The sequence below is a fragment of the Mercenaria mercenaria genome, chromosome 8 (assembly GCF_021730395.1).
Source record: "Mercenaria mercenaria strain notata chromosome 8, MADL_Memer_1, whole genome shotgun sequence".
NCBI lineage: Eukaryota > Metazoa > Mollusca > Bivalvia > Venerida > Veneridae > Mercenaria > Mercenaria mercenaria.
In genome coordinates this window covers 33,095,736-33,109,844 of record NC_069368.1, presented here as the reverse complement: position 1 = coordinate 33,109,844, position 14,109 = coordinate 33,095,736, and the positions used below count along the sequence as shown (strand labels likewise).

General features: G+C 35.3%; 1 protein-coding gene across 3 annotated transcripts; it reads right to left on the bottom strand.

Annotated features, from left to right (window-relative positions):
• Window positions 1-13,778, bottom strand: LOC123566628 (protein jagged-1-like). 3 transcript variants are annotated; one of them, XM_045360904.2, is made up of 7 exons: window positions 13,636-13,778; window positions 13,212-13,380; window positions 11,365-11,535; window positions 6,126-6,242; window positions 4,017-4,130; window positions 1,751-1,844; window positions 1-159 (listed from the first exon to the last, which is right to left on the bottom strand). In XM_045360904.2, exons 2-7 carry the CDS (start codon window positions 13,273-13,275, stop codon window positions 54-56), a joined length of 666 nt encoding a protein of 221 aa, XP_045216839.2. In that variant the 5' UTR covers window positions 13,276-13,380; window positions 13,636-13,778; the 3' UTR covers window positions 1-53. The 3 variants fall into 3 exon arrangements, with proteins under 3 accessions (XP_045216839.2, XP_045216840.2, XP_053405671.1); XM_045360905.2 differs by having other exon boundaries at window positions 13,641-13,713; XM_053549696.1 differs by lacking the exon at window positions 11,365-11,535.
• Between the last annotated feature and the right edge of the window lie 331 nt (window positions 13,779-14,109).

The following is a 14,109-nucleotide window of genomic DNA, read 5'->3' as shown; positions in this document are numbered from 1 at the left end:
TTAAAAGTATTTATATTTTATTACGGTAGTGACTTCACAAACATTGACTGTCATCACAAATTTGTAAACTTTTTGCGTCCTCTATGTTCTTGACGTTCACAATCTTCGGTAACATCCTCTTCTTCCCCTCCTACTGTCCTTATGAATTTAAACATCGGCCTGAAATTTACACGCAGTTGTATATGGACTGATCACGAAGAATACATATAAATGCACAATTAATTGATCATGAAATATTATATATACCCTATTACAGTGCTAATTTGTCATGAATATGCAATCAATGTCAATACTCAGTCTGACTGATCATGAAATATACACGCAAATACGCTTTTGTTAATAATAACTGGTCATGAATATGCACGTGCACGCAATTACAATATAAATTGAAAACGAAATATGCATGCAGTTACAATATTAATTAATAATTTCTTTATTATAAAAGTTAACAATGTTTTCTTTTGTAACATTACTTCATCTATATGCGTTTATTCATTAAATAACAAAAGAACGAAAAATAACAATGCATTGTATTAATGAAATAATTCAAATAATTTGATCATATCTAACATATTGCTTTTTAAAGAGCACAATAGAAATTCATAACAGCGATCAACATATAACATAAACAAAAGTGTCGGGCAACAAGTTTTTTAAACATTAGAATCAGCCCATCATAACTGTGCCAATATACAACAAAAGCGCCGCCATGCGGGGCAATATACGCCCGAAGGCTTACATCATAGGATGGGAGCAAAATTTTAAGAACTTTACTGTTGTAGCCTCAAAGGACTGGAACAACAAAAGGAAAACTTCAAAAAAAAAAAACAAATCTAAGTCCACAAAAAAAATATTCAAAGTCTACAAAAAAATCCTTATCACGTACAGGTATGTAAAAATACACCTTAAAATTGGAGGTACCATCCATGTTGTACCACAGAAAAGTGGTCTCGGTTTTTGTCTACGGCCAATAATAAAAAAGTTTCAAAATAAGCTATTTATAGTAACATAAAAGGGAAGTAATTCAAAAAAAAATTATTGTAAGTACAAAAAAGAGATCTGCCAAATAAAAACAAGAGCACTGCAATGCAGAGCAATATACACAAAGCAAAGTCATATATGACCTTTGACCCTTAAGTGTGACCTTGACCTTGAAGCGAGTCATCCGGAACATGCGCTCTGCACATCGTTACAATGTGGTGAACATTTCTGCCAAGTTTCTTTGAAATCCTTCCAGCAGTTCAAGAGTTACAGAGCGGACAAGAAACAAACTGATATGACTTTTGACCCCTAAGTGTGACCTTGACCTTGAAGCAAGTCATCCGGAACATACGCTCTGCACGTCGTCTTGGTGTGGTGAACATTTGTGTCAAGTTTCTTTGAAATCCTTCAAGGGGTTCAAGAGTTAGAGCGGACACGAAACAAACTGATATGACCTTTGACTCCTAAGTGTGACCTTGACCTTGAAGCGAGACATCCAAAACATGCGCTCTGCACATCGTCTCGGTGTGGTGAACATTTGTGTAAAGTTTCCTTGAAATCCTTCAAGGGGTTCAAGAGTTACAGAGCGGACACGAAATTGCTAACGGACAGACGGACACCAGCGTCATAACATAATACGTCCCTTCGGGCGTATAAAAAGCAAGTGGTTTCTGATAATGTATCATACAGTATGTAAAAATATTTTTTTTTTTTATAGGAAGTCCTGAATTTTTGTTTTTTTAGTATAGTGTACTTTTTATTTACTTACACACATCTCGCATCTTCATATTTTTCACATTTTTTCTCAAAACAAGGTGAACGTTCTGGTGGCGGCATCTTCTGCTGGCATACAGGGAGTATTTCTGGAATGAATAACAGGACACATTATTGTTGTAAATGATGAATATCCAATCTAGTTCAACATACCACAAATAGTCTTTGCTAGAGAGACTAGATAAATTGAGCCGCGCCATGAGAAAACCAACATAGTGAGTTTGCCACCAGCATGGATCCAGACCAGTCTGTGCATCAGCAAGATTTTAGAATATATGAAATGTCTAATATCATTACATGCCACCTTAAACGTTTAGTTTTCTTTTCTTTTTTCAAAATAAGCCATAGATATCTATATACAATGTTATACATTTAAAAAATGTAAATTTATTAGCTGAATCTGGCAAACCGAAAAGCTGCGCTTAAGACAACATGGCAATACCAGTGGTGTGTGGGTTTCTTATCGCTTTCTCGTTGACCTGTAAATGAGCCGCGCCATGAGAAAACCAACATAGTGCGTTTGCGACCAGCATGGATCCAGACCAGCCTGCGCATCCGGGCAGTCTGATCGGGATCCATACTGTTCGCTTTCAAAGCCTATTGCAATTAGAGAAACCGTTAGCGGACAGCATGGATCCTGACCAGACTGCGCGGATCCACGCTGGTCGCAAACGCACTATGTTGGTTTTCTCATGGCGCGACTCATTTACAGGACAACGAGAAAGCGATAAGAAACCCACACACAAAGGTCTGTATTCTCTTTACAGCAAGAAAGTGTATACACCAGTCTCGCTACAGAGTTTTTGCAAACTCCGCTACCTATTTTTATTGTTCTTTTATTAGTAGATATATTGCAAAAATTCGCGAAAAGTTAAAAATGGTCGTTTCTTTCCATAAATCATAAACAAGAATTTTTGAGACGAGTTCAAAAGTAGGTCCTCTCGTGGGAGTATTTTTTTCTCCCGTGGAAATTTTGCAATCCTGCTTTATAAAACAACAAAAAAAACAAAAACAAAACAAAAAAACTGACCCGTCCCTTTGACTTCAAAAATATACAGGTAACTAAAATATAATCTTTATTGTTTTAGACAAGACTTTCAGTGATGGGTGAAATCCTGTACCCACAAAATACGATTTTATATAGTATTACATGTCTTTAGGGACTGTATCCCAAATTCCAAATTCCAAACATATTGTATGTCCTTAAATGTTCTGTAAACGCGGTTATACATCCTTAACCAAATAAAATGGTCAAAGAATTGGAGAAAATCCTTTTTTTTTATTATCAAATTTAGTAAAACCAGTGCTTATTTTACGTTTATATTTCAGCGTTTAGAATTTTTTTAAAGATAGATTAAACGACGGGATATTAAGACTGTTAAGACATTGCGCACAATTTTCTTTAACATTTCACTTGCAGAAGTAGTAGGGTCCTCCTTGGCCGAGTGGTTGAGGTCGCTGACTTCAAATTACTTGCCCCTCATCTATGTGGGTTCGAGCCTCACTCGGGGCGTTACATTATTCATGTGAGGTAGCCACCCAGCTTGCTAACGGAAGATCACCCAGGTGCCCACTCGTGATGAAATAATACAAGGAGGGGCACCTGGGGTTTTCCTCTACTATCAAAGCTGGAAAGTCGCCATATGACCTATAATTGTGCCGGTGCGACGTTAAACCCAACATAATAGATAAATAAAATGCAGAAGTGGTATTAAAAACAATCAGAAGAATAACTGTATTATTTGTGTTCTCACGATGGTTATTATACATGGTTTGCATTGTTTAATGCACGAGCGTACATCTGATTCGAAGTCAGAGACGTAAACCACACGGCCACGGAGGTCCTGAGGGGAAATTGATTCGAAGCCAGAGACGTAAACCACACGGCCACGGAGGCCATGAGGGGAAATTGATTCGAAGCCAGAGACGTAAACCACAAGGCCACGGAGGCCCTGTAAATATTAAAGTACAAGGGACGGATTAATGACGGTCACAATACATCACACTGCACGTGAGCTAAAAATCAGTATCAAATCATAATTTCAGAGAAGGTATCAATAATGCAGTAAATATATGCCAACAAAACGCTTGGCAAAGCATTTGCAACTAGCATGTCCAACCGGAAGTAGACTGACTACAATGCCGTTTGGAGATTTAAAATACTCGTCCGTGTACATGCTTTCAAGTAATAATAAAACATTCATAGAAATACGGTTTTATCGAGCATTGTACGACACATTAAGAACATAACACAAACTTACCAGTATCACAATTTTTGCCAGTAAATCCATAGGGGCAGCAACATGTATAGTTGTTCACCAAATCCTCACATTTTCCCCCATTTAAGCATGGATCGGGGCGACAATCATCTATATCTGTTCATCAAAAAGCATTGGAACTGTAAATTGTAATGCAATTCTAACTCTTACCGTGCTAAATTTCTATAATGAACTTGTCAATCTTTCAATTTGAACGATACCATTAACTATCAAAAGGGTTGCTTACCAAAAAGATACTGACTGGCTGGCGAACAGTGCAGATCATGATCAGACGGATGATCATGGTCTGCACTGGTCGCAAGGGCAGAATTATCTGCCGTCAGCAAGCTAAGGACTAAATCAAGTCAAATATCCAAGTTCAGTGCATTGCTACTGGTGCAAGTTTTAAAGAAATAAATAGACAAAATGGACTAAGACGTTTGCTAGGACAGCGAAAATCGTGACATATATTCCTTCAATGTTTTATTTTAGGCTGTTTTAGTTTCAAACAAATAATTCACACAAAATTCAGCACCTTCAGGCACATGCTCAGATGTGATCTGATACAGAGTTAGAGATTTTCAGTATGGAACAATGGATGTACGTAACTGTAAATGGTTGAACTGCTTTCTTTGCAAAAAGAGGTCGTATCATACTTTTACTGATCTGTTTCTTAACGATCAAAATAAGAGTCAGTTTCAGTTGTTATAACACGAATTGTATCATTTGATTAAGGTAAACAAAGTTTAATGATTTTAGAAGTGCTATCTACATATAATATTTACCAATCTCTCATACGGAGTTGTCGTTCTTCCATTTCCGTTTGAGAAACATGACTGGCGAAGGAGAGCATTCTGGGTAGGGACTGAGTATTTACATGTATAAGTTTGTTTGTTAGTTTGGTTTTAAGTCACAGTCACATCGTCAGAATTAATGCATTACAGCTTTCTATGATGGATAAATACCCAGTTGATCCTTTGGACATTTTTTTTGCAGACACAGACGGCTATATGAGGCCAATCATCCACAAAACTGGTGAGTAGCTTCTTCACATGACGATCTCGAGTAGTGCACGGACCCGCGATGACATACTATATTTAGAACTGGCAAGGATTATTTTCCCTCCCCCTATCTGCATGTTTAAATTAGCATACGAGTATAATTACCGAATGATCGACGCTACTACCAAATTATAACCAAGAGGAGGCAGTGTCAATAACTGAAGTCCTTGACTGAGATATTTCAAACGTACACGAGTCGTTTATTGCTCATAAATATTAATATTTTCTTGCCTATTTAGCGAGGAAAGACAAAGCTGTCTGGCTTGTAGATCAACTCTTCATTTCCCTAAGGAAAAAGAAGCAACATGTGCACACCGTGACGTCTTTTTTATGAAGTCATATACTAAATGCGCGATTTTACAATTTAAAATTGTCTTTGAAAATGTTGCAAGAATATGCAAGGAAAGCAAAATCTTGCATGCATCAGACAGCTGTTTTTCCCTCAGTCGGGACAGCGCAAATAAGATACCTCGAAATCGTAGCGTTGTTCTCTCGAGGTATGGAAACCCTGTCATGTAAGACCCTTATACTCTAGAACCGATAATCAGTACATCTCAATTTATCCCAACATTTGCTCTATTTTCTTTTCCTTTGATACCATGGAGTTCATTAATGTTTGATTGCGATGTGGGGTGTGTTTTACACATCTAAATACATCTCGGGAGGCGCACCCGTGCGTGGCCTAGCGCTTTAAATCGCATGCCCCTCCCCGATGATGGTTCGAGCCTTACTCAGGGCGTTGGATTTTCGTGCGAGGAAGCCATCAAGCTGGCTTACGGAATGTCGGTGGTTCTACAAAGGTGCCCGCCCGTAATAAAATAATTTACCACGGGGGAGGGTTGTGGGAGGGGGCACCGGGGGTCTTCCTCTCCACCATCAAAGCGGGAAGCGGGAAAGCCGCCATATGACCTGAACTGTGTCGGTGCGACGTTAAACTCAACGAAAACATAACAAAATATCTCAGGAAGTTTTACAATCAAATCTGATCCAGGATTATTTTGCCAGCATTCTACGTTTCAAAAGGATCTTTTTTGAGATTTTTTAAACTTACTATGTTCACATTGTGCTCCATCATATCCAACTACGCAGTCACACCTGTAACCTTCAGGTTTTGTAGAGTCTAATAAACAAGTAGCACCATTCTTACAAACACCATCACGACATAGGTCTGAAACGTATAGATCAAATGTTATATAAATGAGAAGCATCCAGCTGGTCAAATTCTTTCCACTATCACAGTGCATTAATGTGATATATCATAAATTATTATTTCAGGGCGTCCATGACTATCCATGACTATCTACAGAATGAACTGTGTACTAAGCCGCTTTAAAACAGAGCAAAAATTGACGTCTTTACACTTAATACGAATATCTAACGAATTTATGAATGTTTTCATTGTTAATTTAAATATGAGATTTGTTGTATCCTAATATTTGCATCGCTTTGAAGTCTTTATCGCGAGCATGTGTCATTCGCAAAAAATATTTAAAAAATGGCGTAATTCGAAATAAAAGCTCTCAGACATCAACATTTCTAAAAGAACATTATATAAGAGGTAAAACCAAAATTTTTACAGTAAAAGATCAGAATTGAATCGAAACGACCACATGACATTTCCCTGGATTTAAAGATATCTTTAGTAAAATCAGAAGTTGTATGTTAATCTTATGGTATACCATTGAGCGTGGGCGGGTCTATTTTCCAGCCGCAGGTCGGTATTGAATTCAGCTATACTTACTGTAAATATCTGGGGTAAATGTCATTAACTACATTTTGATTGGTGGGTGATGGGCATTATCTCACTTTAGGAATGTATTTTAGATAAGGCAAAGAACTAAAATTTATTTTTATAGCTCTTTGGATAAGGCAAGACACTTTTCATGCTTATATTCGCATACTCGCGTGTTTACTTGTTATTAAGTTACAGATGAAAATAGGGTGTTTATTCTCCGAACCGCTTTATGAAATGCGACAATCTGAGGGTACTCAACTTAGGAGGACTTGCATTTCACTGCATACTATTCAACAACCATTCTTTTCGTTTTCTTGAAGCAAATGTATGGATATCTTGTGTAAAATAGGTCTACGACGGAGTGAAAATCTAGAAAGTGTATCAAAATTGATCTGAAGTAGCTGAATTTTACATGAAACAAAGACCAATTTCTTTTATTGGTATACAGCCACTACAAACCTGCCGACTCTGACTGACCACTTCTGAGAATGCATTAAAACAATTTAAATCACTCTAAGATCATCTCTGCTCCTCCAGCATTAATAAATCGACATTGGCTAATGCGGTCATGTATCTATTTTTTTTAAAAGATTCTTCTTGTCTGTTTCATTTAGGTGTTTGATTTTCTGTTATTTGTTGAAAGCAAACAATTCATTATTGTAGCAAGCAATTTAAGGATTGACTGCCATTTTTGTAAAGTTTTGTATTAAGCTACTGACCGGTGGAGCGAAACAAGCTGGTTGCTAAAAACAAGCTGAAACTGGAATAAAATTCAGTTTGGGGAAGTCATTTGCCTGGCTGCATTAGGCAGTGGCTGGTTAATAAAGTTGGTCCCTAACTGAAAGGCAGGTTCAACAGTATTATAATAATAATCTTCTTGATACATATTTTTTAACAAATCAAAACTTATTTCACCTTGAAGTATATTTAAGATAGAACATATAGCCTAATGTGTGATCGTCTACAAGCATAGTTTTTCTTGTTAGTAAAATAATAATGGTAATAATAATAATAATCATCATAAAAATTATTATAGTTATTATTCAAAAGTTTCTGAGCGGTGGCAGATAGAATATCTTGAATTTAAAGAGGTCTTAGAAAACAATATTCTTTTTCTGGACAAAGAATGAATTTTTCCATGTATATAAAAGTCATTAAATTTTGCTTGTTTGTTTAGGTTTTTACTCCGTCTTTCATCAGTATTTCAGTTATGAAACGGCGGGTAGTTTACCTAACCAGTGTTGCCAGTACAACCCTGTTCTCCGCAAGTAACTGTCAACTTCCCCACATGAATCAGGGGTGGAGGACGAATATTTTCAGACACAATGTATTCTATCAAATCGTCAAAAAGGATCGGACTCATTTCCCCGAGATCCGTAGATCTGCGCTCTCCCTATTGAACTAAGCGGGCGTGTAGCAGGAATATTTGGTTTCAAAGACCACAGCCTGCACAAAACGGACCAAAGACAAAATATATCAAATAAACAACAAACAAACCAAAAGAATTAAAGACAAGAGTACATATTGAACATCATTTCTCATCTTTCCCCATCCTCTTTTAAACTGCACCATATGTTACCTTCTTAAATTCAATATTATTATTTGCACATTGCATGTCATTTATTACTGGTATTAACAATGTTTGTAAAAGGTCATCGAAAATATATATATTATGATGTGCATTGGACGCACGATGTAAAAGATAGACGGCAAATATTTGTATTATTATCAAATCAATACATGCAAAAAGCAAATTTTGCAAGAATAATGTCTAAGTCCCTATCACAGTTGAATAATCTGATTTTAATACGAGTAGCAATACCAAATATATAATAATACGAGTAGCAGTACCAAATATATAATAATACGACTAGCAATACCAAATATATAATAGGGTTATTATAATAGTAGCTCGATCTGGGATGCTGTATTCAGCTCGAGTGGATTTTTGCCTGATCGGATCTCAACCGCAAGCCCCGAGTGTAATCCGACCTTGCAAAATCCACGAGAGCTGAATACAAAATCCCAGGTCTAGCTATTGTTATATTGACCCTTTTATTATATACCTCTACCTTTTTGTCTGTTGTTTTCTTATTGAACGAAAACTTCGATGTTTAACATATTAAAATCACGGGAACTAAGTGAAGTTTTTATGTGCGCTATTTACAGAACTGTGTCAGGTCATGCATATTAATGAAAGTAGTCCGGCTGCATACAATACGGCAGGTACAATACGGAATTTAAAAGGTACAATACGCATTTTTTTCTGGCTGTTCATATTTAATTGTGAAATACAAGCCGATTATTTTTACAGAATTTATATTATATATAATAAAACTTGTTACTAGGCCCGTGTTAGAACTGCTTGTATTTTGAATGTTAGATAACGTGATATAAAAGCATACATAGGGCTTGATACTTCTATATTTGTCCTTGTTTTAGTTATAGAAGCATAGTTCTTGGGAACTTAAAGGCGCATACAGACTTTGTGTATAATGTGGCTGCCATTTTTTTTTGTTGCAAACATACATTACATTTTTTTGTTTAATGTTATTTTCGATATTTTCTTTTCTCATATATTTGTCAAAGATTTTAAAATTGGGTTCAATTAGTAGGAATTACGTGAGTAGATCCAAAAGTAATGTCACTTCTTCCATTGCGCATTTATTCATTATTGTATTATTACAGAAAGACGATGAAGATGCAAGCTAATTCAAGTATGATTACATCAATGAATATTATTTTCCAGATTTATTTGTTTCAGAACGTTCTACCCTCACGATATTTCGCCGTACGTAAAAACAGCGTTTCTTTCATAACCAGTAAAACAACCAAAACAAAGACAATTATCAACTGACATCAAAACAACACAACTTCACATATGAAATTATAATGATATGTGATAACATCTCTTTGTAGTCATCTCTTAAAGCTATAGTGGCTTCCTCTTGATTTGACGCTAAGGTTTGTCATTTCTTATCGACAAACATATACTAGGTTTGTGATGTCAATAACGTCAGTGACGTGCTGCGATCTTCATTACCATACTTGCTTTGCATGTTGATATCTCGATAAGTAAGCAACACTTGTTTTTTTTTCCTTATACACATTATTATGGCTCCAGTGAGATTACTTTTGTTTCAGCCCTCGTATTATTGAATCTATTGTTGCTGATTATCTCCCTGTATGGTCCTTGGCAAGTTAAGCTGAACAGATAAAATCAACACATGTACATCTCTCAGTTATATATCCAAGTCTTAACATATCCCGTTGGGAAAAATCAACAATTGTGGTCCTTTTAGCTACTTAAGTTACCATTTCTATTTGTTCATTTGGCGAAACTCAATTCTCATATTAGTGTTTCAGCTACTTACCAGTGTTTCAAAAGTGCCAAACCACGTTTTCATTCGTCTGTCAAGACAATGGGTTGCTATCGAAACCATCATGACTTAAAATATATTTTAAAGGATTTACCAACAGAAACGCTTACTCTAGAACTTTGTCTTTTTCCTGTTTCTGGCATGCATCACGTGACGGAATACTTTTGAAAGCCGAAACATCAAAAGATCTTTTCAGACAAGGACAATCTTCAACACGTGACCTTTAACCTCTTAAACTCTTAGAAACACGTGAGCTTGCCATACGAGAGTAACACATCTTTTAAAATATGGCGATTGCACAAACAAATTTTTTTATTTCATTGCTCAAATCTGTAAAAGTACTTCTTTTTTCAATTCATCAATTTCGGCTTTAAGACAAGATACAAGCACACAAGATCTTAAAAGTCTACAGAGATGAGAATATAACCGTTTTGAATTTTAACAATATCTTAAATAGTGTTAATATCAATTTTAATAAAATATTTTGTCCCCGACTCTAATTTTGGATCATTAAACCTTTTGATTTTTTTATTGTTAATAATTGCCTAGGATCTTTTTCTCGCATCAGTCAGGCAACAACATATTTCTTTTAAACGCATTGGTGTTAATGATGACTGAAATTGTGGATACCTTATCAAAATTATTTCTTTCAAGTAAGTACCCCTTTTAGCAGTCAATGGTACTGTCTAAATTGAAATATGGACAAGTTAATTACTAAAATTTAGCAGGGTAAGGGTTAAGAAGGTTTTTATTACCTTCTAAATAGTGCCTTGGAAAGAAAAGGAATATCTTTTTACAGAAAAGATGGAGGGAAATTTGATGCGCAATCATAGTTACACGTTGTGTCAATGAATGGCTATTTTTTCAAGCAGGAAATAAAGTGCGAAGAAATGCAAGGAATTTTTGAGTATCAAAATGTGTGGTATCTATCAATTAGGTTACGTATATGCAAGATCATAATTATTGCGTGCAAAGGTTCATGTAGTAAACTGTATTATATAATGATAAGTCCCCGTATTATCATAAAATGGCTTACGGAAATGTGCAAGAAAACTCAAAATGGCTTCCGGAAATGCGCAAGAAAACTCCAATTAATTGGAGCTTTCTTGCGCATTTCCTGAAGCCTTTTTATGATAATACGATTTATATATATAAAAAAAACAAACAGTGAATACCTCGAGGTAAGCATCTCGTGTACGTTATATTAACATCCTGGTTCTGCGAATCCTGTTTTCGGCAGCTTCCTGGACAGCATAATAAAGGCGATGTGCAGGGCTTTGTAGGCGAACATTCATTTACGCACTGCGAGGGACCAATATCTTGTACAGGTGGACATTCGAGATTCTCTGACAAAAAGGTAGGGTAATTTGTACTGTTTGATCACGCATAAACGTGATATTGCACTTATACTATTCTACTTCTGTTAAAAGTATAATAAACCAAAGTTCCATATTCAGAATAGAAACAATTACAACCTACAGTTTATGTTAATAACATTTTTGTGTATTAGCAGTACTATGCATTAGGTATTTAGACATGTATAATTAAACACAGTATAAATGTGTACAATTACTAAAAACTAATCAAATAGTACTGCATGTCCCTTATTTATAAATGCAAAATTAACTCATAATATCAATTAAAGTTGAGTAAACTCGATGAGGATCTCTTAAGTAAATATTAAAAGATAGAAGTATCTTAGCAAGGTTGACGTTAGATATCTTTAGATAACAAATTGTATTGTATATTTCAATTTGTGTTAGTCTGCCTGTTCCAAACCTTGTCCCTTTCTCTTCAGATGGACAGACAGGCCCTGATAAAGAAGGCATAGGAAAAAGAGATCAATATAATTGCACCTTTACTAATCCTACCAGGTGTTGTGTATTACAAAAGTGCTTCTATTGTGACATTTTGATACAAGCAAAACTGTATTATCTGCACTGTAAAATACTTACTGGTATTTCATTTTATTAGCGGCTTGTTAAAAGTTAATTTTTACCATAAGTAAATTGACAAAATCATAGGAACCAGTGGTTCAGGGGTAAATCAAACACATATTAATAAATCCTAAACGATTTTGTTGTGCAAAAATGTATAATATTGTGTCTTAAACCGTTTTCTTTTTCTACTCTATTGTGTAATTGCAAGGGAAGTAAACTAATAAATATCTCTGCTTTAAAGTACTAGCCCAAGGCAAGAGTTGACATTCTTTGCGGATCACAACTTTGAATTAAATATTAAAACTTCTGTTATTGATATTAGCAAAACTATCATACATTGCACATTTGTGAAATCATTTTTGTTAATTTCAAGGACTTGGAAATCAATTTCTAGACTTTATTTAATGTATTTCTATCAATGAAAATGTTAGGGTCTATCTCTAGATAAAGTAGCATAATAAACTAAATAACTATTGAATACATTCTTTGTTTTATATTGTTGGGCCATGTCGGTTCATTATTCTGTGACAGAAATATTTTAAAAATGCCTAAACACTACTGGGCTATATCAAACATTTCATTTAACTATAAACTTCAGCAAGCGGGAAAAGACTATATAACTAAAAGGGAACCATCACAAAACATGCACTGTGCTTTACGACTTTTGCACTGTATCTTCTTTTGGATCGCGGGGTCGTGAGTTTGATCCTCGGGCGGGGCGTATGTTCTCCGTGACGATTTGATAAACGAAACTGTGTCTAAAAATCATTCGTCCTCCACTTCATGTGGGGAAGTAGGCACTTACTTGCGGAGAACAGGTGTGTACTGTTACAGAATCCAAGAACACTGGTTAGGTTAACTTCCCGCCGTTACATGACTGAAATACTGTTGGAAAAACGACGTTAAACCCAACACACACTCACACCAAAAAAATACATAAGCAACAGAATAGCTCTTTGTAATTATTCTGTCACCTTAGTTTACGTATCGAATATTTATTTTAAAAAAGAACAATACATAAGTTAGAAGACGTAAGTTAGAGAGATGAAATTTAAAAAATATAATTGTAAAGATCAACTTACCACAGCTAACGTCCTTGATGAAGAGTGTGGTGATGATCAGAAATGTGCGCGAAAAAGTCCCCATCTCTCTTTGCTATGTGTAAGATTAGGAATTTTGTCGTGCAGTTTACACACCAATTTATATGGCGTGGTTTCACTGACTTTGCCTGTTTTTGCCCAGGTGAAAAGCCTAAAATTAGTAAAGACAAATTGATTGTAAAATGTATTTAGGATTATTTGAAATGTAAGTCTCTGAAAACTTTCAAGTGAAGTTTAATTTTTACTCTTAACTCTTAACTGTGTTTCCGTTAAAGAAACATAGACCAAAATATCAAAGTTAATAAAAATAAAATTTTAGTAAATATCAAATTTATTTTACATTGGTGTTTTTAAAAACTCTAAGTTAACATTCAATTCAAGCGTATTTCAACGAAATAGTCCCAACCTCACAATAATATGTTTTTCTTTCAAGAATAATCAAGCTAACTAAATGATATAAATCGCTTGGTATTTATTCACAATGAATGTAAACGTAAACGAAAAATAGGACGTCATGATATGTAACATGAGCCTGTCATGGTCGGAGGAAAACAAACATATGACTTAGTTTCCTTGTCCCCTCTGTAACGCTATAGAATCTTGTTCTGTTCTTATTTCGCTACAGCCTGACTAATTGCCGTGCCGAGGAGGCATGGCAAATAACTGTCATAACAGTTTTAATTTAAATATGAACGGGGACGTTACAATTAAGACATAAAATCATTGAATTAATAATTTCTTTATCATTCAACTCAGTTTTGCGCCAAACGTACAGTATCTACGTGTGATGTATTTTTGTTTACGGGAAGTGGTCTAATTAAGAAATAATATATCTCATCCAGTGATTTGGTGTTGAATAATATCATTGTTTGGAGTTCAG